The sequence below is a fragment of the Drosophila sulfurigaster genome, chromosome 3 (assembly GCF_023558435.1).
Source record: "Drosophila sulfurigaster albostrigata strain 15112-1811.04 chromosome 3, ASM2355843v2, whole genome shotgun sequence".
NCBI lineage: Eukaryota > Metazoa > Arthropoda > Insecta > Diptera > Drosophilidae > Drosophila > Drosophila sulfurigaster.
In genome coordinates, this window is record NC_084883.1 from 55,225,746 (window position 1) to 55,252,545 (window position 26,800).

General features: G+C 37.4%; 1 protein-coding gene across 34 annotated transcripts in view; it reads left to right on the top strand.

Annotated features, from left to right (window-relative positions):
• The window catches only part of LOC133842127 (AF4/FMR2 family member lilli), a 128,831-nt gene that overhangs the window by 47,039 nt on the left and 54,992 nt on the right, over positions 1 to 26,800 (top strand). For 32 of the 34 annotated variants that reach the window (XR_009894359.1, XR_009894362.1, XR_009894361.1 and 29 more), the window contains exons 1-2: positions 107 to 244; positions 2,225 to 2,603. The exons of 1 other annotated variant lie outside the window; for it this stretch is intronic. Coding sequence is in view for 1 of the 33 variants with exons in the window: in XM_062275070.1 (XP_062131054.1) it covers positions 2,592 to 2,603 (12 nt within the window). In the remaining 32 variants the exon portion in view is untranslated. Of the gene's footprint in view, positions 1 to 106; positions 295 to 2,224; positions 2,604 to 26,800 lie in introns of those variants that run through there. One more of the 34 variants, XM_062275059.1, reaches the window with a different exon arrangement.

A 26,800-nucleotide genomic window follows, 5' to 3' on the forward strand; every position in this document is an offset into this window, starting at 1 on the left:
TTCTCGTGCGCGCTCTCTTGTGTCGCTCTCTCTCTCGCTTTCGCTCTCACACCCTCAATCGCTCCATTTGCGCAATGCACAACATTCCTCACGTTCGCGGCTCTCTCACCTATGCTGTGTACTGTGCTGTGCTGTGCTGGGGGCATCCTCTGTAGTCTGTAGTCTGTAGTTGCGCTCTTCGTTTTCATCTCTCATTCGCATTTCATTTCTCGTTGCGAGCGGACGTCTTTCGATTGTTGCTGCGGTAATTTTGGAGCTTTGAGCGTTCGTTGCGCGCGTATTTCCCTACCAATTGTACATATATTCTGCTTCTTCTTGTTATTGTTGTATTACTCGCATATTTATTCTCGCTCTTCTCAACAAGTCGTGGGAGTCGCGAAGACGCTGCAATAATACAACAACAAAGTGAAAAAACTAATCGTGAATAGGCAATAACAAATTGAAATTCTAATGAAAATGCCAATCAAGAGAAAAGTCAAGTGATTTCCAACATCGAAAAAAAAATCAAATCCAAATTCAAAGTGCAGTGCAACGTTGAGTTACAAATACTATGTTCACATATACCCATACCGACAAACATATGTACAAATCGGAATCGGCAAACGTACAGATACAAAATGAAATGAAAAGTTAAAAATAAATACAATATATGCCATCTCTCTCAGTCGCAGTCACCACAGCAGCAGTGATGGCAACGGCAACGGCAACAACGACGACGACGACGGCAGCGTCACTAGAAGAGTCAGACAGGCGCGAGGGACGTGATTTCTCTTGTGCCTGTCTGTTCTGCCTGTTCCCCTTCTGCTTCTTCTTCTTCCGCTTGTCCGTTTTGTAGCCAGTCAGCCAGCCAGCCAGCCAGCCAGCATCATCATTGCTCACACAAGAAACAACTACACACTTATCCATATATTTATATATGGATGTGTTTGTGTGTAAATTCATTCAATGCGCCACATGTTTTTGGCCGCCGTCTTTCTCCTTCTACGCCCTTCGCATCGCCAAATTAATATTTTGCGCACATTCTTCTTTGTTGCTGGCTGCCTTTTTGTGCGTTCGCTTCGTTTACATTTCGGCGCAGCGCTGCCTTGTCTCCTTGTTTATCCTGTGATCCTTTTTCGCCTGCCATTCGCCATTCGCATGCCTCTTTTTCTGATTCGATTTTTCCCACATCGCTCTCACAAAGCGGCGGCAGAGCAGCATCCCCACACATACACATGGACACAGAGAGACTCACTCGCTCACTAATACAAAGACGCATAGTGACTACTACAAGTGCACGCTCAGCTGCTTAGTCGTTGTTGCTTTTGCTTTTGCTGTTGCCTTTGCTTTGCCATTCAATCAACGCTAAAATAAAATGTGTGTGCCAGATGATGATATTACTCTTGTTGTTGCCGCTTGTCGCGTAACCAAAAAGTGCAACAACAACGTGCCCCACAAGAATGCAAAATGCTTTTGCGTTTTTCGATTTCAACTGCCACAGACAAAGCGCTGTCTTTGTGCAACGCCGCGGCAAAAATGCAAAAAAATAAATAAAACTGGGAAAAAAAAACGTGAAGAGTTATCGAGCGATAATAATGAAAATAATAATAACAGCAACAACCATGTTCAATGCGACAACAACAAAGACTATAGTTTTTATTGTTTCTTTATAAACACACATCATTTCATTCAACTGGAAACTGCGGCTGCTGCTGCTGCTGCCTCTTCTTGCCCCCTTTTCCCGCAGAAAGCGCGTGGCTGCGTCTCTCATACTTTTTTTTTTTTTGTACTTTTGCTTTTGCTTTGGTCTCTTTTGTCTCGCGTTTGCGCTGTGTTTTCATTCCGTCTTTTTTGCGCATTTTCTGTTTTCGTTTCGTTTCGTTTGCCACACTGCCGCTGTCGACGTCGCTGCCGCCGTCATGCAACATCCTTTTTTGCCACACTAACTTCCAAAGAGAGCGAGAGCAACCCCTAAACAACAATTAGTTTTACAATATTTTTATACGTTTCCAAAAAATTCAAATTCGAAAACTGCGCAAAATATTCGACAGCATTTGAAAATTGTGAAAAATCGTAAAATCGCGTTTATTTTTTTTCGTTGACTAAATATCATGTTTATGAGCAGTGTATAAATAATTTTCAAATTATTTTTATTATGCCGCACACATTGTTGTTGCTTTTTGGTTGGGAAAACGTAAAACGTGAAATATTTTATTTTGTTAAAATTTTACAATCGTTTATTTAGCAAATCGTTAGCTGGAATTCGTTGAAATAAATCAAAAAATAAAGCAAAATCAAATTGTGCCAAAACCTAAAAGAGAGAAGAAAAGAAAAATACTGCAGAAATAAATCTATGAATAAAACACATACAACAAATCAAATGCAACAAATGCGACGTCTTCAAATCGCGTGTTAAACAAAATACAAAAAAAGTGAAACAAGTTGACTACCCCTAATTACATAGAAAAGTGTGTGGACTACCCCTAAACTAGCAAAAAGCAGTTATAAATTTGTCGGGGCAGCAGCTGTGCATATTATTTGCGACGCAACTGTAAACACAAAAAGCCGTCAAACTGTGGGGCCCCGGGGCATATTATCTTCCTCCGCAAGGAATGTATTATCCGGTAAGCAAACAAATCAAAACCCCATCAAACTACATACTACATATATGTATATATATGAGAGAAGTGGAGAGAGATTGCTGAAGATGCAGCAACCACAAATAAATAAACATGCACAGTGCACACTATAAATATTGAGACAAGTTGAGTGGACAACAGCTCAATTCGCCGTGTTTGGCTAAGCTGCCGTTTACAAGTCTCCATCTTCTCCTCCTCTTCTCTGCTTCCTCTTCTCTTTCTTGCGTTTACAAGTTTTTTTTGTTTTCACTCTCAATTAAAAGCGCAGCTCCGAATTCTTTGGCGTCGAGTGTGTTTGCCATTCGCACTCTCTCTTTCTGTCTCACTCTCAGCTGACAGTCTGCTTGTCTGTTTTTGGATTTGTTTATCTATTTGCATAGACAACAACAAACAACGTTAAACGTCGTATTCACACGTGTGCCTACAATTTGCTCGCTTTGCTCCTTTCCCCCTCATCTTTGTTGACTTTGCTGCTTGCTGCTTCTTCTTCTCTTCATTTTTTGACAATGCGCGTAAATTGTTTACATTGTCTTCAGTTTCGAGAGTGTTAAACGTTATTCTCCCCATCTCGCTCTCGCTCTCTCACTCGAGGGGGGTCTGAGTAATTTGATAGCCTCAAATGCGGGTCGACTTGCGGCTTTCAATTTGTTGATACTTTTTATCGAGTCGCCGCTCTTGTGACGTAGTCAAGCCTTAGCTCACTTTGTAATCAATTTACAGTGAAAGCTCGATGCAATGGACAGCTGCCGATAACGCCCAGATTTATTTATTGGTAACAAGTTGGCAGTTTGACAGATTTAAGAGGCGAACTCAACTTCCAATTGCCACACACAATTATATACATTTATTTTACTCTCCATTTAGCCAGCTTTAACTGTAGCATATTGTCGATTCCCTATATCAAATGATACACATTCATGTGTCAACTTTTGACGCCCCGTTGCTCGCTTTTAACATTTTCCCACGTAATTTAAGTACGCAAAAGATTTCGGAATAAAACAAAACACAATTTTGTTGATATTTGCAATTTATGCAAATTTCGTCAACCATAATTTTTCATAATTTGAGTTAAATGTTGGATTTCGCATATTATTTATATTTGAGCAGTTTTTAGCAGGTACGTTTCCCATTCAAATGTAAATCTTTCATGATTGATAAGGAAGTTGACCGTAGCTTAACAAAAAACCAAAAAACCAAAACAAAAACAAAGACAGAATTCGCTTCGATGGTGATAAATGGAACTAAAAGTCAGTGTCTTCTCTTGTGGCAAAAGATAATCATCTAATGTCTAGTTTTGTATGATGTCAGCCATAAAACGATGTTGGCTTTTGATGTATCGCGACATGAACAAGAGCGTGTGTGTTGGCCCAGTTAATCAGATGTTGGCATCTCGAGAATAGTTTTTATTATCCGCCAACTTTATAGAGGGTACACCAGTTTTGCATCATAATAAATAACTTTATTGACATCTTGGGCGGTATAAATTCACTGCAGAAATCGCTGAATGCTAATGGATTCAGATAAAGAGATGTCATTCCTCTGAAATTCGGTCTAACGACCACAGAGATTAATGCAAACTATCATCAAAGAAGTGATGTTCCAAGAAATTCATTGCATGCCATTCGTTCTAGTTTAATCAAAGTCTAGATTTCCAGCACTAAATTAATAGCGTAATTAATAACAGCAAACAGTTTTCAGTCTGTTTAACATTATAAATATTTGGTGTCTTTTAGTAAATCGAACTTTTAAGAGTTTGCTTTAACTTTTGCTATTAATCAAGCCATCTTATGTGGTGCTTAAGAGTTCAGCAGTTGAACTTTGTTAATTAATCAAACAAGTAGCATTTTACAATGTACTTTATATGCCATGATATTGAAAAAGTATCTCAAGGAATATGTCATACTTTAGCTATTAATAAATATTCCAATAACTCAATTATTTTCCTCAACTTTAAACTGCAAACTTGGAGTATAAGTTTAATCAACTGCTAATTGCATTTCATAATTCAACGACAATCAGTTTACTGAAATATGTATTTAATAGCTGAATGTCGTCACTCTTGATGTTTCAGCAGTTTTCCAAATGTCATTCTAATTAATTGCAATTAAAAACTTTAGTCGACTATATTTTGCACATAACATAAACGAGACAGCTCATAAAGTTATGTGACTCTAATTACAACGTTACAATATGCCTATAAAAAAAAAAACAAAGAAAGAAAGAAAATTGTGAAAAACAATAAAAGAGCTGAGCTGAGTTGCATCAAACGAAATCTTCCGGTTTTTCCGTTTGTCGGAGTGGCAATTGAAAAATTGCACATAAATTGCATAAACTGAATCGTAATTGTAAAGCCCCAAGGGGTGGCGTAAAAGGGGAAGGGGAAGGGGAAGCAAGGGTTATATAGATTTACATATCGTATGTATGTATATATATACATACGTATGTATATATCTCTGTGTTTTCCATTGTGCGTGTGCAGTTGAGCGCAAAGTTGGTAAACTTTTTTTTACCCAACAGATCTTGATATTCCTCTAGTTTTATGGCTAACTTTTATGAATTATTTTCTTATTGTTTGAACGCAATCATCGTTGAAGGTTGTCGAAAAAACAAATATTTGAAATCCATTAGATGTTTTTCTCTTCTCTGGCTTTCACTTAAATTTCAGCTGCTACTTTTTGACTTAAACTTTTACTTTTACTTTTACAATTGTCCATCAATTTCATGTCGAGAATTCTTTTCTCACTCTCTTTCGGCTAATACAACAATATTTCAATATTTTCAATTTGTTTGATTGATAGCTCTAATTTAGGGGCACTTTTAAGTAGCACTCGAGCGTAGAAAAACTAGAGAGGGGAGGGAGGATGATGGAGAGGAGGGAGAGACCCGCAGATAAGAGAGATATTCACGTAATGTAGCCCACATATTTTCCTCGTCTTCTTCGCGTTCGCGTTGATGTTGTCCATATTTCCATTTACAGAGCAAATGATATGACAATTTATTTCAATTAAAGTTGATTTAAAATTTTGCTGCCGTTGCCACTCCCCCTCTCTCCCTCGCCTCCCTGCAACGCAAGTTGATTGATGAAAATGGCTGACAAAGCAGAGACGCAATAAATAGCAAACACAGAGCAGAGCCAAAGCAAAGATAGAGATAGTGAGAGAGAGGAAACCTCGTGGCTTATTCAAATTCTGTTCACTCTGTAGTATCGCATCTATAGATCTCTTTATCGAGGGGGGCGGCTTCATGAGTTACCAAAACTGAGCGCACTTATCATAATTGCAGAGCGATTCGCTAATCCAAAAGCTTTCACTCTAAGAGCGGCAATTTCTCTCTAATGTGATCCACTGTAATCACATTAATTAAATAACCAAATAATTGAAATCTTGCTGAGAGCCAAGTTAAAGTTAAACATTAAGTGAGAGTGAATTTTCTATAGGTTAAATTCAGAATCTGAAATCGATTATTTGCAATTGGTTTATCCGAGTAAAAACAGTTTTTATCGATCTAACACAAGATGAAGTTTTTTTGAAAAAGACTTTAGTTCAATTATTTTATATATTATTTGATACGATATTCAGAATATCACACAATCGATTATTTGCAATTGGTTCATCCGAGTAAAATCATATTTTATAGATTTAACTCAAGTTGAAGTTTTTTAAAGAACATCTTATTTTGAAAAAGACTTCAGTTCAATTATATTTAAGCAACACGATATGATACAATATTCCGAATATCACAAAATTTGTATATCCCAGTAAAACCATCTTTTATCGATCTAACACAAGATGAAGTTTTTTAAAGAACATCTGAAAACGAATACAGTCAAAATTGATTTGAGTAACACGAGATGATATGAAATTCAAAATATACAATTTTAATTTGCTCAGCCTTCTGTAAAAAATGTTTGTGTCATCCAATTAGTTTTGCATCATTTTTTGTTTATCTCAAATTCCTAAATTTGGTAAATAAATAAACAAAAATCATTGAACAACAATTTGTTTTCTGCTTCCTCGTCAAATATAAACAAATTCGTCACGTTCTCAAATAAACTGTGACAAATGTCTTCTAATGATATTATGTCATTTTATTTAATGTATTCCGTAACTTTCAAACCACCCTCGCTAAGCTCAGCTAATGTTCGCCTTGTATTTGCCTAAGTATAAGTGTGTGGCGCTATATGTGACTGTGTGTGTGTGTTTGTGTGTGTGTGTGTGTGTGTTTATGTGTGATTGCAGCGCAGCAAATAAAGATTTACTGCTTGATATTGATAAATGGCGCACATTCGAAATTGAAGGCGCGACGCGACACATTTCTAGAGCTGTAGCTGATAAGGAGCACTCGATTTCATTATAATTAGCTCCGATTACTTCTATATGTGTATTTCATGAGCTTTTTAAGCTGCTTTTCTGTGTGCTTGCTACTGGGCAGTAAAGAGCAAAAATAAAATCCAACTTGAAATTAATCGAAACTCCCCAGCAAATTAAATTCACATTAAATGCTGGGCGTGTTTTGTCGAATGCTTGAAACATTTACTTTAAGCTAAAAAAACAGCTAAAACAAATTAAAGATGAAGCGAAGCGATTAAATCGAAGTACACAAATTGCACCACATTCCAAATGTGAAATTAATTTTCGAGTACTCGCTAAATATGTTAGATGCTAATACGAGTATTCCAAAAACAAGTGTATCGAGTTGAGTTCGAGAGTGATCGCAACCTACGGCAATGTGAACGACCCTCCGCAAAGCAGAGTAATAAAAAAAAAACCAAAGTTAAAAAAGTTTCATGCAAATTATTCGGTTCAACTGGCGACGTCAGCGATAACAGCGACGTCGACGTTGACAGCGACAGCGACGCTAATCGCTAGTGTCACTCACACGAGCCGCAATTAGCTGAGCGCCGCACGCCTGCGCAGTGAGTCAGCAGACGCAGTCGCAGTCGCTGTCGCTGTCGGCGTCGCAGTCGCGCAGTAGACGCAACAAAATTGTAACAGGTTTTATGGCTTGCTTTTGTTGTTGCTTTCGTTGACGGCAGCGGCAAACGGCAACGGTAAACGGCAATTGCAGCCGCACTTGTAGTTAGTTCCATTCCATCTCGTCTCTTATGTTTCATAGTTCGTTTCGCTCTCAATTTCACGCCCACGTGTTACGTGCTTCTCTTTCGGCATTCTCACACATTCCGCACTCCCCCTAGCTTCCCCCTTGTCTCCTCCTCTTCCTCCTATGCTGTGTAGAACGTCAACGGTTTTTATAGCCGGCCGTTAGTGTCGCCTCAGTTTGTTATTGTTTTTCTTTTATTTTTTTTTCTTGCCAGCTTGTTTTTTTCGTTTTTTTAATTTATGCGGCCGGCTTATATTTTTTTAGTTTATTTAAATTTCTGTTTAGTGTTGTTGTTGCTGGACCACTAAATTTGCATTTTATTGTCGTTGTCGTATTTTTCATATTTGTTTGCTTTATTTACTCGCCTTTTTTCTGTTGCCACATTTGTTTTTAATTTTTTATTTTTTCCACCTCTGCTTATGAAAATATTTTTGTATTGAGTAACCTGCAATGTTTACAATGCAGGAAATAGCAACAAAAAAAATGTGTAGTTATTCTAACAATTGCATAAAATATCATCAGAGTTGAGAGGCTACTCACCTCTCATCGAGGCTATAAATAGTTAAACATGCAACTTAGTATCGTTTACAGAGATATTTGCCATTGTAATTGGCAAATATTATATGAGAGGCAACTCATGGAGGTTAGTGATGATGAAGTGCATAATAGCTAAAGTATCTGTCAAGAGGTGGCTTAAGTATATGAAATTGTTTATCTGATTGATCGATTGCTTAGCGGCACTTCAATCTTATTGCTTTGACACCTTTAGCTTGCTATAAAATCAATGTGATTTTTCAAGGATTTAGATGCTCAACAATGTATTGACTTTACGTGTTTTCCAACACTGCTTTATCTAAAAGTTCTTAAGTTCTTATTTCTTAAATTCAATTCGATTTGCTCAGGGATTCAGATGCTCAACTTTACGTGTTTTCCAACACTATTTTATATAAAAGTTCTTACATTTTTATTTCTTAAAATCAATTCGGTTTGTTCAAGGATTTAGATGCTCAACTTTACATGTTTTCCAACACTATTTTATCTAAAAGTTCTTAAATTCTTATTTCTTAAAATAAATTCGATTTGTTCAGGGATTCAGATGCTCAACTTTACATGTTTTCCAACACTATTTTATCTAAAAGTTCTTAAGTTCTTCTATCTTAAACTTAATCCAATGTTGAATATCTTAAATTATTATAATTTATCATAACTGAAATGCTTTTTATAAATCACTTTAGAAATTGTTCCATGTTTGTTTAGGGAATTCTGAATTTTCAGAAATATTTAATATACCATATTTACAATCTTTCACTGCATTCCCATCACAATTGCACTGTGGCAAAATAATTTTATTTTCACTTCCCTTTGCTATAAATCTGTCGAAATAATTCATTTGAAAGCCGGAAGTTCGCATTCCTCGGTCTTGTTCAATTCGCCTTATCAATGAGCAATCTAAAATTGATTCATTGATTTAAGCAATTTAGCCGGAGCACGCCACAAAATTCTATTCTAATTGAAATCCATGCGTAATTTATGCAAATTCAATTAAACAACAATTAATTGCGCCACACAGTTCACAGCTGAACAACAGCAACAACAGCAACAACAGCAACAACAGCAACAACAACAACAACAACGTGTATAACAACAATTGAACGCCCTGTGTGCATATTTACACGATTTTTTGCGATAAATTCTGAAATGCGAAACATTTGAAGCGAACAATTGTGAAACGAGCACAAAATATATAATAGTCGCGAGCGTTTTAAAACGCGCGTAAAAATCGCATGCGTCCCAAATCGATGAATTTAATTTATTGGCGATGTGTAAATTTTGTTGCCATTGTTGGCAGCTAAGGAAAATTGTGTTTACTTTGCATTCATTGTATCCAATTAGCATAAAACGCCAGCTCGCGCTTCTCGGCAAGGTGAACGAGGCGAGTTGCAGTCTAAAGATAAATGAAGATGCAACACAGGTCTGGTCAGGCGCCAGTTTCCCCCTTCAGTGCTATTGTTAACTTACAGTGGCCATAAAAAAAAGTGTGACATCATCATCATCATCAACATCATCTGCACCTGACACACTCTGACCTTTACGGCCGCTTGTTGTCGCTGACCTTCGGCTCCCTTTATGGCTGTTTAATTATTGTAAAAAATCAATTTAAATCATACTGCTGCTGCTGCGATTTTTATACATTTAATAAATTGCAGTGTTAACGCATGATATCATGTTGTTGGGTTTAAAAGGTGTTAAACCAGTCAACAAGCCGCTCTCAAATGTGCTAAGTTTATTTATTTAAATGTGACGAATTATCAAACTGATTAATAGATCTCTTAAACATGAGTTTTTTAGTTGTTACATTATAAGTTCACAGCTCTGTTATAGCATATACTTATGTTAATGATTTCCCGCTGTAAATCAATTCTGAAATGTTGTAAAATTGGAAATCAAGTTTACCATCTAACAGATTAATATCCTTAATGCCACTAATATATCTCTCATAAATTCCCGAACGTGCGCTTTCAAATTTTAACATTATATGTTTACAGCTCTTATTTATGTTAATGATTTCCCGCTGTAAAACAATTCAGAAATGTGCTAAAACAATATAATTCAAGTATTTCATCTAACAGATTAATATCTTTAAAGTCAACAAAAGATCTAATAAAGACTGAACATGCGCTTTTAAATTTTAACATTATAAGTTTACAGCTCTGTTATTGGATATAATTATGTTAATGATTGCCCGCTGTAAATCAATTCTAAAACGTTGCAAAAATTTGAATTCAAATATATATCCCATAGTATCGAACAGATTAATATCTTCAATGCCACCAATATCTTTCTTGATTAATCCTGAACATGCGCTTTCAAAATTTAACAAGTTTACAGCTCTGTTATTGCCCATAATTATGTTAATGATTTCCCGCTGTTAAGCAACTCTGAAATCGATTACTTTCTGTTAAGATGTTTTTAAGTTGTTGTCATTGAGCTCTAATCAATTTATTGCTGCTGTTAAAACACTTGTTAGTATTTATTACTTTTTTTAAAGCGTATTTAATGGCTTGTAAAGGGTATGTTTCGATTCGTTCTGGTGGCAAATGCAAAATTGTTGTTTAATTTTAGCGCCATTGCCTTGCCAATAATGTTTAATGTGGATTTTTAATGGCCGCCAGACTTTTGCACATTTATTTATTTAGTTTTACATTGTTATTGTATTTTGTTGTGAGTATTTTTTTTGGTTTTGCTTTTTGATGCAGTCGTATTTGCCATATTTACTTGGACGACCTTCAACTCGGCAGCAGGCAGCACGATTTAGCCATCAATTTTTATAGTATCGTTTCTGCTCATCTCTTTTTCATGCACATATTAAATTGCAATTAATGTACTTATTTGTATGTGTATGTGTGTGTGTGTGTGTAATTCAATTAAAGCCTTAAGCGGGTTTAATGCACTTGAGGACGTTGCAAGGTGTGTTAATTTTGTGTATTTGCAACACATCAGCTCAACTCGATGAAACTCATTTCGAGCATCACTTGAAAAATCTAATGAAAATACCAATCACGAACACACACGAATTGCGTGGGTAGGTGTGAGTGTAAATGTATTTCAATATATGTGTGTGTGTGTGTCTGTTGGCCAACTAATTCCCTTTGATTACGAGCTGGAATCGAGTCGAGTCCTTGCCTCGCATAGACAATTTCCTTTTCGTATTAAATGTTATTTGTATTTCACTCACAGACCGAATGCTGTTTGACTATTTATTTGTTTTTGGCTGCCCTCTGTTGCCTGGGCAGCATCAGCCTCAGCATCATCATCATCCTCATCCAATTACGAGACCGGGTCTGGGAATCGGTCTCAGTTCGGGTCTTTGGTCTCTGGTCGTTTTGTGTGTTTCATTTTAAGCCGCGCCCCGACACGTGGCCAGCATCTGTTACAGTTTTGTGGAATCGACATAGAAATCGAAATCGATTGCGCCGGTGTGAAGTTTGGCAACGTTTAACACACAGTGCCTGCGAAATATTGTTGGTCTCATTTATAGTTTGCTGTTTAAAACAAATCAAATACAGTAGAAAAAACAGATACAACAAAGAACTGCAAAAAAGAAGCATATGCGAGTGATGAAAGGGGCGACAGGAAGACAGATTCGACATCGAAATCGGAATCGCCGGTGTGAAGTTTGGCAACGTTTAACGCACAGTGCCTGCAAAACGTTGTTGGTCTCATTTATAGTTTGCTGCTTAAAACAAATCAAATACAGTAGAGAGAAAACAAAAAACAGATACAACAAAATTACAGAAAAAAAGAAGCATATGCGAGTGATGGACGGGGCGACAGGAAAACATAGGAAATGAACAAGCACAAAGGCGGGGCACAAATGCTTGGGGTCAGGGTCGTTGTGTGTGTGTGTGTTGTGGCAAGTGCAAAATAATGGCACAAACCTCATGCATATTACATATTGTACATGCTACGTACGCACCAAACATGCAAGAGAGAAAGAGCGACCCACTCGACTCTGGTGGGAGAAACCCTTGCAACGAGGGTTGGACCAAGTGCCAACCCCAGAGCATCAGCATTGTGACATTTAAGAGGCTCACGAGAGCAGCATCAGCATCGGGCATCAGCCACCGTGTTGTGGGCCTTGTAAAGTGTTGAGCTAAAAACAAAACACACGCACAGCCTCCTCCCCCACCCCAACCCTACAGCCTCCACGTCCTTACACTCCACATTCACGCCCACAGCTCTCCGCAACTTGCCATTAACACAGCGAGAGCAACCCTCGAGGTGAGCCACCCAAGTGTGAGGTGCGAGTCGCGTTCAAACGTCTCTCAGCACACACACCACTACAAATGTGTGTGTGTGTGTGTGTGTGCGCCCAGTCGAGTGTTGCATACTTTGTGGCGTTGCGCTGGCTGCTTAAAATAATTAAAAATCAATATTTAAACGATGCCTACCACACACTGCTTAAAGCATTAAAAAAAAAACACAACTCCTTTTATATCGGAAAAACACTCACAAAGCACTTAAATATGTTACTTAATTGCTTTAATTTTTATCCAGCATCTTTATAAATGCCTTCGACCATTATTTTCTTGGCTAAAATATGCGCTAGATAAAGGCAACTGTCGCAGAGTTTCTAAGGCCCTCAAAGAAGGCATCAAATATTCTGCATAAATTCTTTTGCCTTTGCTGCCTTCGCTGCTGTCGCCCACATTCAATAAATTTGCATAATATTTTGTTAAAGAATTTAATTATACCTTCGCTCGCATTACATAATTCACAATTTGCATACAATTTCTCTTGAATTTGAAATGAGGTTCTTCTCCTTCCTCCCCCCTACCCCCATTGAAAATGCCTTGGAGCTTGTCGTGCCCGGCCACGCCCACATAATGTCACTTCCGTTTTGGTAGAAAAATTTTTGACTGTTGGTTTGGCAATTTTATTTGTTTTTCATTTTCATTGTGTAAGAAGTTTTGCTTTGCGAGTTTTGTTTAACTTTTCCAGCGATTTTATTGGCAGCTTAAAACACTCAAATTGCCAGCCGAAAATCAAAAAGTTTTTAAATAATTATTAGGAAAATGTTTGCACACCAGCTTAAACTAAGTAAAAAAATGTAAAGCTGACAAGTGAATAAAATTCCCATTAACATTGGAGAAAATACAGTTTTACAGTTTGGAAAATTTGTGTATTAAAATGCCACAAAAATTTCCAATTTCCAATTAAAATGAAAACCGAAACCCGTATTGACAAAAGTACATCGGAATACGGACAAAAACTGCACTGCACAAATTCCCAACCATAAATATGAGAATACTATATAATAAGTGGAGTATATAAATATATATATATATTCGATATATGTGCGAAATAAATCATGCCCAGTCAATGGAAGGTAAACACGCTCGTGGCACAGAAAGCGACGGCGACCTCATAAATATATGGCAAGCTGTGTGTAAATCACATGCGGGAGAAAAACAAAAAATAATTATATAAGGCTTAAATATCAACAAATCAAATTGCGCACAATCCAGTGAAGAGAACCGAACCGAAGAGAAGAACAAAAAATCACTTACGTATTTTATGGCAACTGAATTGATTTATAAGACACACAACTTTTCATATGAATTTTATGCAAATTTTTTTGCTGCTCTCGACCTTTTCTTTTTATCCATATATAAATATAGATATAAATGTGCATGTGTATGTGTTTTTATCAAGTGCAAGATACATTCAAATGAATCAAAGTGCTGAAAGCATTCAAATCACTCGCATCAAATATGAAAAATACATGTGTGGCTTGCATGCAGATGAGAATACAAAGATTTATCTATACAGAATTCGGATTGATTTAAAAGTTATGCAAACTAATAGCTCAGGAAGTATTTATCGAGAGAGTGATAAGCAAATTTTGTGCATGTTTTGTCTAGCATTGTTGTTAGTTGGATAAATGTTCGTGCTCTTTTAAGTGATATTTGAAAACGAGTTGACAATCACGAGACATTTATCAAATGATTTGTATATCGATGGCATAAACTGACTGTCTAAATAATTAAATGAATTCACCTTGTCTTTGGTTTTTCCTTGCCAAAAGTGGATGCTTCTTGGTGTATATATAATTTATTAATATCATACAGCAGCAGGCTGTCAATGCTCCCTTTATCTCCTCCTCTCCCTTTCCCTTTCGTTAAGCTCATCACGTATTAACTGGTGGCTTTTGGGCTAACCGAATGTTAATTAACGCATTGCTTGGCCACAAAAGCAGCCCGCACATGATGCAGAGATGATCAGGTTGACTTTGCCTTTTGCCACATGGATACAGTTCATTAAAAGCTCGTCAAATGTGGCGACACCGAGTTGCACATAGAGAAAAAGTTTTGAGTCAACTCGCAACTCATTAGAGATATATAATATAATATGTTGTGTGTTGCATGAATATGCGGCAAGTTTTGTGATAACTGTCAGTTAGGCAGTTTCTGTTGTTGTTGCAGCTTGTTGGCCACAGCCAATGGCAATTAGGTCTGTGATAAGATAAGCGCCCAAAGCTGCTGCCTAAACCAATTAGAAGTGTGTAGGCTCGAGAGGGGGCGGAGGGAAACCCCTTTTTATCGCGCTGTGGCTGTGGCATATCACAAAATGAAATGGCGGCAGCTGTCACACACACACACACACCCACAATATACAATCACACACACACACGCATCGAAGTTTGACTTGCCATTTGTGAGCTTCAATCAGGAAAAGTTTTTGTTGCTAACTTTGTGTGTTTACATATGTGTGTGCCTAAGTGTGTGTGTGTGTTTCTGTGGCACAACCAAATATTTTGTTGTCTATCTTGATGTATGTTACTGTCACTTGCCTGCCAAACTCGTCTCATTGTGTGCGTACTTCTCTCCCTCTCTTTCTCCCTCATTCTTTCTCTATCTATGAGTTGAGCTTTGTCTGCTTTTAGCCTTTTTATTGGCTGCCAATCAACAAGCAAGCAAATGAGAGGTATGCGAGATGTCGAGGTGCTGCGCCCATTTGCCCATGACACAGCATAAAGTATTTTTAAGATACAAACACAAAAAGCAAACAGCTTTGATTTAGCATCTGCAGTTGCAACTGAGATGAGATAAATTCAGATAAGAGTTGAGTTGAGAACTCTTTCGCACAAGTTTTGCCTTGGCACATAAATTTATATTGTCACCCCAGGCTCAAGTTGCATGCCCCATGTGCGTCATGTGGACAAACATTTTGCTCGCCGCTCCCTTTTGCTGCTCTCGTTTATTTTTTAAATACCCCAAATTGTTGTTAATTATGCGGCAGTTGCTGTCAGTGTGGCCAGAGTTTTGCTTTCTTTCTTTCCACTTGTCCTTGTTTTTTTGTATTTTGGGTTCTCTGTTTTTTATTTTCTGTGGTGCACTGGCATGAATAAAATATTAATTAAAGACTTTGGCGATGAGCTCTCACTCTTCCTTTCTGGTTCTGGTTCTGGGCAGATTTGACAGGCGTGGTTCGTTGCACGCTGGATAAACGCAAAATGCTTTGCATGAAAATTTATTAAATGTCTCGACAGTTTGGGGGAAATTGTGTGCGTGTGTGTATGACACATAACAACACACTTTGGCAAAAAGACCTAAACAAGCTGATAATAAAAGACCGAAAAATGTTATGTGTCAATTTTGGTTGAACATGGCCAACAGAGCATTAATTAATTTTAAACTCGAGTTTTTTGGGAATGTTCCCAGTTTACCATGAGGGAAGAGAGAGCGAAAGAGAGAGAGAGTAAATATGCAATCTTCTTTGGGTGGTAATTGTGTGCGAAAGCTTGTCTCTCTTATAGCTCAACACTAACTATGTTTAATGCCATTCGAGATTACGTTTTATACGCTATACTTCAATGGGAAATTTGAATTATTCATGAGCAACTTTGACAGTTTAAAGTTAAGCTATTGAATTGTATTTTAATGGGCAAACAAAAACAAGGAAATGTTGTATCATTTTTAGTAAAAATTCAGCAGAAAGTTGAAAGCAAATATGTCTGAAATAGATTTGTGAGCTCAGCACTATTCTAAAGCAGATACTTTAATAGAGTCTCAAATTATATGTAGTACATCTATAATCAAATAAATTCATTTAAAAATACATCACCTTTAAAAATACTTTTTTTTTGGCAACAATTTAGATGAGAAGAACTTCTCAAATCGAAATCAAATAGCTCTGCAATTTAAGCACTATTTTAAGCCATATTGAATTGTATTTTAATGGGCAAACAAAATCAAGTAAATGTTGTATCTTTTTTAGTAAAAATTTAGCAAAAAGTTGGAAGCAAATATGTCTGAAATAGATTTGTAAGTTCAGCACTATTCTAAAGCAGATACTTTAATAGAGTCTCAAATTATATGTAGTACATCTATAACAAAATAAATTCATTTAAAAATACATCACCTTTAAAAATACTTTTTTTGGCAACAATTTAGATGAGAAGAGCTTCTCAAATCGAAATCAAATAGCTGTGCAATTTAAGCACTATTTTAAGCCATATCTTTTATCTCAATTGGTAAAGTGGAAAGAAAAGACCTTGCAAATTCGCAAAGCACTTTAGACAGTTAACAGCTAAAGTAAAGGGACTGACATAAAGTGAAACTTTTGTTGCTTTTTAGAACCACAAATTGAGCTCGAATTAAGGCTTGTTACATTTATCTGCAGAGATCCGAAAGTAGGCCACATCTCAGCTCGGTTGAGGCAGCTGAGGCAGCTGTTGCAAGCAGGCAACAGCTAATCTAATCTGCAGCAGCATCTGTGGAAGTGCGAACTGAGAGAAAGATGATTCTTGTTGTTGCTGTTGTTGTTGTTGTGGCTCTTCTGCATCCGCTTGGCATTAGCAGCTGTCCGCAAATGCATAAACATAGCACGGAATTGCACTTGAAATGCAATTCATAGTTACGACAACATCACAGACGTCATTCGCACTTCAAGAAGACAAACCGAGAAGTTTCTGACACAAACACACACACACACACACACTGAGGCATAATTTATATGATGTGCAGAGCACATAACTCTGCAATTTGCCAGTCGTTCATTTGGGAATATCTTCCTCTAACTCCCTCGCTCTCTCGCTCTCAACTCATCGACTTGACTTGATGTGTCATAAGACTTGATGCGCACACAAATATGAAAAACTTAGAGAATGTCTCTCTGTGTGTGTGTGTGTGTGTTTTGCTGTGACTGCAATTGTGTTGGCAACAAATGACGTTGAATACAGTCGAGTGAATAAATTTAATGTTAGTTGATTTTTGGCCCCCGGTGAAGGTGTCAAAAACCAATGCAAATACTTTGAGAGATTGCCAAGAGATGCCATCAGAAATCTCCATCTTGAGGCATAGATTTTCGAAATCTAAGATTCCATTATATTTTCGGCTTAGCTAAGCAAATTGCCAGCACTAATTGTTTGATAAGCGAAAAGGCCGCAAAATTACTTTGGCTTCGCAAACGAAACCCAAAGCTAAATCCAATACCAAAATACACAAATCCAAAGCTGAACTCTGTTCATTAGGTTAATTAAAATAATAACTGTGGGCTTCCTGCTGGGCACCGCATAGACCATTGAGGAAAACCAATGAGAACCCATCATTAAAACGCAGACAAGCCGCAAACAGAAATAGATCGAACAACGAAATCGAAACCCAAAAAACAAAAACCGAATATTGTTGATTCACGGCAACAGAAATGACAGCGACTAATGAGTGCCTACAACGTTTTTAGTTACACTCGCTAAACGCTGTGATTATTAATTATAAATTAATTCTCTTTTCGTGCATATTTCGCTTCCAATTTGTAATAAGTCAATCATCAGAGATTAAATATCAGCAAACAAAACAAAAAAAGAACGAGAATAACACAAAGCGCACACTAAATAATTAATCAAGCAAATCTTGTTGGGTTCAATGTGACTTAGAAGTTGCGCTGTAAAAGTTATAAATGTAAATGTTTTAACTGAACTTGGTATACCCTTTAAATTTACTGTTCTTATAGGGTATGCTTTGATTTTAAAAGGCCTGTCAGAAATCGAAATCAACATCGAAAATCGAAGCTGAAACAATCTACTTAGAATCTACAAACAACGCCAGAACATTTTGCACGCTTCAAGCGATTTGTCCTTGAGTCGAGGCTGACTTTGCTGAAGTCATCGCCATCGCCATCGTCACTCGAGTCATCGTCCAAAAAGCACTTGAGCTCTCAAAGCCAGCGATGTGGCTTACATAAAGACCACGTTGACTTGGCTTCGCTTTGCCTTGCCTTGCTTTGCTTTGCTTGGTTGTTAACCAGTCCCGGGGCGGGGTTTGGGCCGTGTTTGTGTCTGAGTCTGGACTGATTATGACACCGAAGCCACGAGGCAATTGGTAGTCTTAGTTGTTGTTGTTGTTGTTGTTGCTGTGATTGTTGGTTGTAGTAGGCAGTTGGCAATCGGCAGTCGGCAGGCACTTGGCACTCGTCACAGACCGGCGCGTATTTGAAGAACCGGAATAACCAGTGGAAGAAGAAATGCGCTGTGAAAATTGCGAGTGCAATAAACCCGGTCAACGACAGTGAAAGTGGTCGACAGAGAGATAGAGAGACAGTCCAGGATTTGCTTTAGCTTCATCGCTGCTGCTGCTGGGAAAAACGTATGCAAATGTTGTGACACGATCCGATCAGGGCGCATAAATAGCTATTTCCGGTCTGTGTCTGCAGGTGAGCAAAGTATATATGCTTTTCTCTCTCTCTCTGTGTTTATTTGCATATCAAAATGAAGAAAAGTCGCTGCTTGTTTTTTTTTGAATATGCACGCGCGAGTGGCTATAATTTATTCAATCAACAAGAGGCGACACCTAAATTGTCTAATGATGCCGTCATTTGTTGTGCCCAAACGCAGCCGACTCGCAAGAGTCTAATAAAAATTTACGTGCTTGAGCAGGACAGGAAATGGCAACGGCAACGGGATGGACGGACGGAGGCAGGAAGCAACACTTGACAGTTATGAAATGTAGAATTAAATAAAAATGTAGGCAGATGCCTCGTTGCCACTGTTGGTGGGGGTGCTGTGAGTGTGGCAAACAGTGAGGCAACAATAGGCAGCTGCAACATAAAAAAGAAAAACAAATAAAAAAGCTTAAGTGGAGTAAACTCGACTGTGCAATACCCGCTGCTCAATATTAAAGGGACGAAATTTATAAATATAATTTAAAAAACTGTTATTATATTTCACAATACAATTCCTAAAGATAGTAAATTATAATTAATATTTAAAATCCAATATGTTTTACTATATCCAATCTTATTACAATCTTAAAGAAGAGGAGAAAATTATAATCATCATTTAAAAAATTGATATTATGTTTCACAATACAACTATTATAATTATTATTTTAAATATTTATATTATGCTGCGGAATCAAATTCTTACATATTTTGACTTGATCTAGATAGAAGCATGAAGGAATATTTCTGTCATATTTGTAGTAAATACACAGAAAGAAAAGACATGCTTAAATCAAGAATCAAGATTTGCAAACTACTTTTCAGTCTAGAAGAAAACATTCTTGAATCAAGATTTTAATTTTGAAATGTAAATTTAGCCTACAGATATATATTTACGATTGTTTTAAGCCAAAAATTCGAAATAAACTTAGATCAAAATTTGTTCAATCTAGATTTTTTTCTCTCTTAAACAACTGTTTTGGAATGTTATATTTTATTGCTTACACAGATGAATAGAAGGACAACATTACAGAGATATTTTAATGTACTCTTTGCTTCTTCTCTTTAACCACTAGTTGATACCCAACTAACATAGGGATACCGGGTATCCACACAAAAAACAAATACGCATAGCTGGGCGACTCTCAAGTGGAACTAGTTGAATCTAGCAGCGTCTTTGAGATTCTTTCGAATCTTCTACAAGCAGCTGCTTGTCTCATTTGTATATAGCATGTATATCTGGCTATCTCCCTCTTTCGGTTCGCCATCTCTGTTTAGCCCAGTTCTCGGAGATCGGCCTTTCAGCACAGCCATCAAAAAGGATATGTACATGGCTAATTGCGAATGTAGCGCCTCGCTTTTGGCACCTGATGGGGCATACCACAAAAACCACAAAAAGGCAGAGGCGAGTCCGAGTCATATAAAAATAGCGTAACTCAAACTAATTTGTAATGACAGACAACACACACAGCTGCGGTCGCTGCTACGCTCATTACGATGACCATAATTATGATGATGATGATGTTGCAACCAAAAAGAATCCTCAATGACACACAGAATCGTTGAGTTATTCATAGTTTACTGAACAAAGCCAAATCATTTGAATTGAATCATTAAATGTACAAAGAGTTAATTGAAAGCTCCCCCTCAAAAAAAAAAAAAATACTTATAGACATTTTTACTACACACGTTGCTAATTCTAAACACGAGAATTCCAAGCGAACTATGAACTCGGCAGCTTATCTAAGCTCTACTGCGCATCAAGTTGTCCAGTATTGATCAAGACACGGCCACATCATTAACGGAGAACACCACATGGGAGATGTGTGGAGATGTAAAAGAAGAGGCGGTCGTTGCTCCGTTGTCAGAAAACTTATGTGTACGTATTTTTTATTATCTCAGAAACAGCGAGAGAAAAGACGAAAAGCGAAAAACAAAAACCAAAACGAAAAACAAGACATGAGCATGAGCTAAAAGATCTTTCGTACATTTTTCCTGCTTAGTTTCAGTGCGCCGCCTTGTCGCTAATTCGGAATCATCAATCAAAGTGTAGCCAAGCAAACCACAGCAAGAGGATGAGGAGGATGAGGATGAGGAGGAGACAGATTCACAGCATTGACTCATACAGTCAGTCATTGAGTCAGTTTAGTCAGTCGCAGTCGGAGTCGCTTGAGGGAGTTCACAGTGCCTCCCAAAAGACAAATGCACTGTGTCTCCTAGAAGATTGTCTCTATGCGGGTGGAAGCTGGAGATGGAGATGGAGACGGGGCGTGTCATTGTGGGCGTTCTAGGAGCAGCGACATCGACTGCAGCAACAGCAGTTTCAAAGTTTTCAACTCTTTTGTCTGATGACAAAAGTTTTTGTAGGCGCTGCTGTTGCTGCTGCTTTTGCTGCTGCTCTTGCGACTTTGACAATGAATTTAGCCTTAAGGCACAAAGGAGAAAAAAACAACGAGTAGAATCCTGTTTTTTTTTTTGTGTTGCCCTGCAATGGAAAACTGGTTTCGTGTTGTGGGAGTGTCACAGCAGCAGCAGCAACAGCGGCAAACAGAGAGTAGACGTCATCAAGGCGGCTTTTGTGGAAATAAAAAGCAACAAAAAGAAGGAGAGAAGATAGCAAGCAACCCGACAACAATGGCAACAACTTGACTGGGCGCTGACAAGGCGAGATTGATGCCCATATAGATCAGAGCAATGAAACTGTAGGATTTGTGGCCATGTTTTTGGTGTTGATGATGCTATTGAAGGAATTTGGCAAGTCTCTCTCTCCCTCTGAATCACCTGAAGCGTACAACTTGAGACAAGTTGCAAAATTGATGATAGTAAAAGCAACTCGAAATTGTTTTTTAAACTACCGCCAAAAGCAATTGGTGTCTGGGAACTAAATAAGTTATAAAATATAAAAATTTAATGAATATATTATTGTATTAGTGATACTTTTTTACCTCTCGTTTACTACATTAATTGCATAACAAATTCCACAAGTTTTTGTCTCAATTATATTGCAATTTGTTGACTTACAAATTGTTTACTAAAATAGATGAAGTTATTAATAGATTGTCGGTTTAGATGCTGTAACTAAACCGGTCTCCATTAAGTTTGTGCTTGTTAAAGTCTTACTTAACTGTAGTCTTTGGATACTTTCCCAGCTCTCTCAGCTTAGTGCATAAGTACTTTCTCATAAGCCACACTTCTCATAAACATTTTGACTAATTTACGCTAATTACTTATTCTTGTTCTTTCTTTGCTTTTTTTCCATTACAGGTAAGTTCTCGTCAGAGGTTTCTCCCTTTGGAGTTTGTACCCAAAAAAACAACCCAAAAAGCTCTCAAAAGTAATATTTTCACATCGTCTTTCGTCCCGCAAGTAAGTGACCCGAAGCGACTTTAATTAGGCAAAAATCTTCACGCCTCTACGTAAAACTGTTGGCCAAGTCCATAAATCTGCCAGACTAACGGCTAAACAACAACAGGTGAAGTCTCTCAGCAGAAAGTAAATTGAATTAATGACAACAGCAGCAAAAGATGAAAGAGGCCTAGACCAGTCAGCTAATGGATATAGAGAGGGGGTAGAGAGGCCAGTGGAAAATGTAAGAGTTTCCAATTTTTGTGTCAAAGTAAGAAAGACAGGAAAAGGCAAAAAACAAAACAAAACATTGCTGCAATTTTTTTTTTTTACTGTATTTTACCTGTGTAAAAAAACAACCTACAGCAGCTGCTGCAAAGATTTCCAGCAAAGATAAGACGAAAAGAGAGAGAGAGTGGGAAAAGGAGGAGCTGTGATTGAGAAAAAGAGAATTCGAGAGAAGGAGAGAGATGAGGAGGAGAATCTCTGTGTTTTGGGGCAACTTGAAGAGGCAGCTGCCTTTGCCTTTGCCTTGCCTTGCCTTGGCTGGACATTTCCATGCTTAACAAGATAAAAATCTCTACGGATTATTTCATACACTTTTGGCTGAGCATAAAATTTTTATAACTTTTCTTACCTTTTTCACTGGTTTTTGTTGCTCTTGCCTTTGCTGTTTCGCTGCTGCTGTTGTTGTCGTCGCCGCTGCCACGCCCAGTTCAACGCCCAGCTTAGCACTCAAGGCGCTTTGCGGTTGCCTCTGTTTCACTTTTGGTCAAGGCACAGCAAATGCTTTTTTTTTTACTCCGCTCTTTATCTTTTTTGTCTTCTTATATTCATTTTTTGTTGTTGGCTGACGATTTTTTTTCTCATTTTGTTTTCTTAGTCAAAAGTTTGTTCTGTGTAAATTATTCGCAGCGACGTTTGTGGAAAAACAACTCAAAGCCAAAGCCAAAGGTTCATTTGTAGGTGAAGCACTGAAGAGGGGGGAGAAACGTTTCCATGTGACATGTTTTGGCACTTGTTTTTTTTGTTCTGTTCGTGCTGCTTTTTAGTTTATTTATTTTTTATGGAACAGAGATTAGAACATCGTACAAGTTGTAACTTTTGAAGACGCAAAACATTTGCCACAAACTTTGGCACTTCGAGTGGCAGCTTGCTAGGGAAAAGTCTTAAGCATTTTCAGTTACAGTTTTGAATTTTAATACCACACAAACACACACATATAGAAACTGCTAACATACTAAGTACACAAGAGCGGAGAGAGTCTCGACAGCTGTCCAATAAAATGTAATGAAAATAATGCAAATGACAAGCTCATACACATAAAAGATACATGGAACGATGATGCGGATGTTGATGCTGCTGATGATGATGACGCTGATGATGATGACGCTGATGATGCTGATGGTGATGCGTACTGCGTACTGTTGACTGTCATGTCGCATAAAATGTTGCATAAAATCTCAGCCTGGCGACCTTCTGCCCTCTCTTCTCCTTTCCCTCTTCGTATCAGCATCGTTTGTTATCTGTGTGTGCTTTGGATGCCCCTCGAAGCGTGCAACGTGCAGAACACAACAGAAATTGTCATTGTAACTGCATAAAAACGAAATGCAATAAAAATACCCGCAAAATACTCAACCCCAAACAGCCGAACAACCGAACAGCAACAGCAACAATAAAACAAGAAGAACAACAACCGCAAGCAACATATAAAAATAATTCTAAATGAGCAGCCAAGGGGGAGGAAGGGAATGTGACAGCCACAGAGAAATGAAAACTATTGAATGTCAAACAAAACGTGCAAACGCAATCGACAGACACAGACACAGAACGCAAAACGCCAAAGACATTTGCGAAGCAGCGAAAAAGCGAGTGCGCAGGAGATTACATGGCGTATACTTAACCAAAATATTTACTCGCGTAAAATTGTTGAATGCCAGATAGAGAATGCGTGCGAAGGGAGCGCGGGGGGACTGCTGTAAATTGCGGTGCGGAAAACTGCTGTATGCATTCAAGATTAAATGGTTTTTATGTTTATTTCGCAAATAGTTTTGCGTGGCTCTTCTGCATTTCATTTGATAGTGTTCTTAATTTTTTTTTGTTTCAACTTTTTTTTTGTGGTAAAGTAAGCGGTGCATGCTCCAATCTAGCAAATGAATTCTCTGACGAAAGTGCAGCCAACTGGAAGTTGCAACGAAAGTTAAGCGAAAGATGAACAAGTTTAGATATTCAGTTAGACAATCGATAATGAATGAATAAGAACATAGTTGGAAAAGTAATTGAACTGAACATAAATGCAGTTATAATAAATCCATAAACTATTGACTAACTAAATAGAAACAAAAAGTTGAGAGGAACTTTTTACTTCAACCTGCTTTAGAAGCTTTAAATTGAAACTCTTTAATTGCATTATTTTCTTGGCGAACTGCCTGAAATGTTAAAAGCACATTAAAGCTTTAAGCTAACTTAATTAATTTCAAGTTTGGCCAGCTGCCCACAATTTGGCTCTCACTTTTTCTCTGGGCACACTTCCAATCTTCCAATCAGCTTTTGTTTGCTTTTTATCACCACTCGAATTTATAACAATCATTTATTCAGCTCAATGATAAATATTTGCATATTATATTCTATTCTGAAATTGCCGATGTTTCTTTTTTAATTTCGCGCACAATTTAACTGCCTTCTTTCAAGTTGATTACATCGCCAGTACCATATGCTCGTTTATGTGCCACAGATAAATCACTTCCTAATCATTTGTAGTCTATTTATAGGCCACACACACAAACACACATCGAGGGAGGGCCGTGAAAATGGCAATTGAAAGCCATCGATCAATGCAAAATGTAAATTTGTTGTACACTTCGACGCAGACCTTGTGCCTCATTCGCTGTCTCTATCTTTAGTTCTATATCTTAATCGTCTATCGCACCGGTGAATATACAACTTTACGAAGATTTCAGTCGCTTTTAATTAGTTGCTTGTCATTTCTTTTTGTTTGTACACTGAAAAAAAGACCAAGTACTAAAATCAAGCACATTCGTCTTTAAAATTCCGATACTGAAATAAGACGTCTTTAAGAACAAATTCTTAAAACTAAAAACATTAGTCTAAAAAATGCCAAATCTTCATAATAAGAAAAATAATTCTAGATTTGGGTTACATAATTCTGTAATCCATCGAAATCTCTATAAAGTTTTTATCTAGATTGGAGTGTTTTCGCAAAGTAAAGGGATCAACAAACATCTGAATATAATTATAAAATGTTAAAAAAATTCTATAATATAATATTTTTGTTTCTTATAATACGATTTTTGGTCTTAAAACTATAGGATATTTTCGTATTACTAATAAAAACTTGGGTCTTATGTTATATTAAATGCTCTTAAAATCGAGATGTGTTTTCTAAAATTATGGTTTTCATGTTATTGACGAACTTTTGAGACCAAAATTCTTGATTTTATAACTTTTTTTTTCCTGTGTAATAGTTTCATTTAATTAAGCAGCAAAAATATAATATCAAAATAGAAATAATCGCCGAGAATTAAATGCAATTTGGCAAAACCACAGCTATTTGGCAACCATGCTTACAGTGCTAGACAATAGTTTTTGCACTGTCTAGACAGATAAATACCGAGAGATGATCCACTGCGGTTTTCCCATAAGACAAATCGACGACGTTTTTGTCTTTGCCATCTTGGCACTAATCTTTCTGACTTTGAGAGTCAAAATTAATTGACAGCTTGCTTAAATTGCATTGCATATTAGGCCAGGAAATTGAGGGAGTCATTCGATGGTCGCCCTTTGGCGTTTGACGTTGATGTTGGCTTTGGCGTTGGCCATCGCAAACTTTTTGCGAAAATTGCTTTGGCATGGCCGCAGGGGCGAAATGGGATAACAATCCACTTTGGCATAATTTTAGATCAAAAATTTGGCGAGCTATTAAAACGCTTATCTCAGACACTTCTTCTCTATTTATCCTGCGGCCACAGCTAGATTGTCGGATAGCAGACAGTTACAGTGTCCTAGACCCTTGGAAAAACTTATTGATTAAACTCGCACAAGTTTTTCCATGCAGTCGTGAAGAGACACGAGGTGGGGGAGGGAGAAGAGTGAGCACTAAAATGCGAACCGACACGCGAGCCAGCAATTTTGTAGTTTAGTTTTAGCACCCAAGGCGGAGTTGTGGGTAGAGGGGGGCGTGGTGTGTGCTAATAAGCCGAGTCATTGATTGTTGTTGCTGTAGTTGTTGTTGTTTTGACTACGAATATTGCCCATTGTTACGCTCAATGTTGTTGTTTATTTATTGCCTAATAGCAAATGTAAACAATTTAGAAATTTAACGCTGCATTTTTATGGCATAATACTTATAATTTTATGTTTTTTATTCGTATTCGACTTTTGTCCGGCAGTTTTCTAGTTTTGTTGCTGGCCAAAATGAAGCAATTAAATAAATTAAGCAAATTGCTTGTGATACCCATAACAATAACAATAGCGCATGGCCATGAAAAATACAAAAT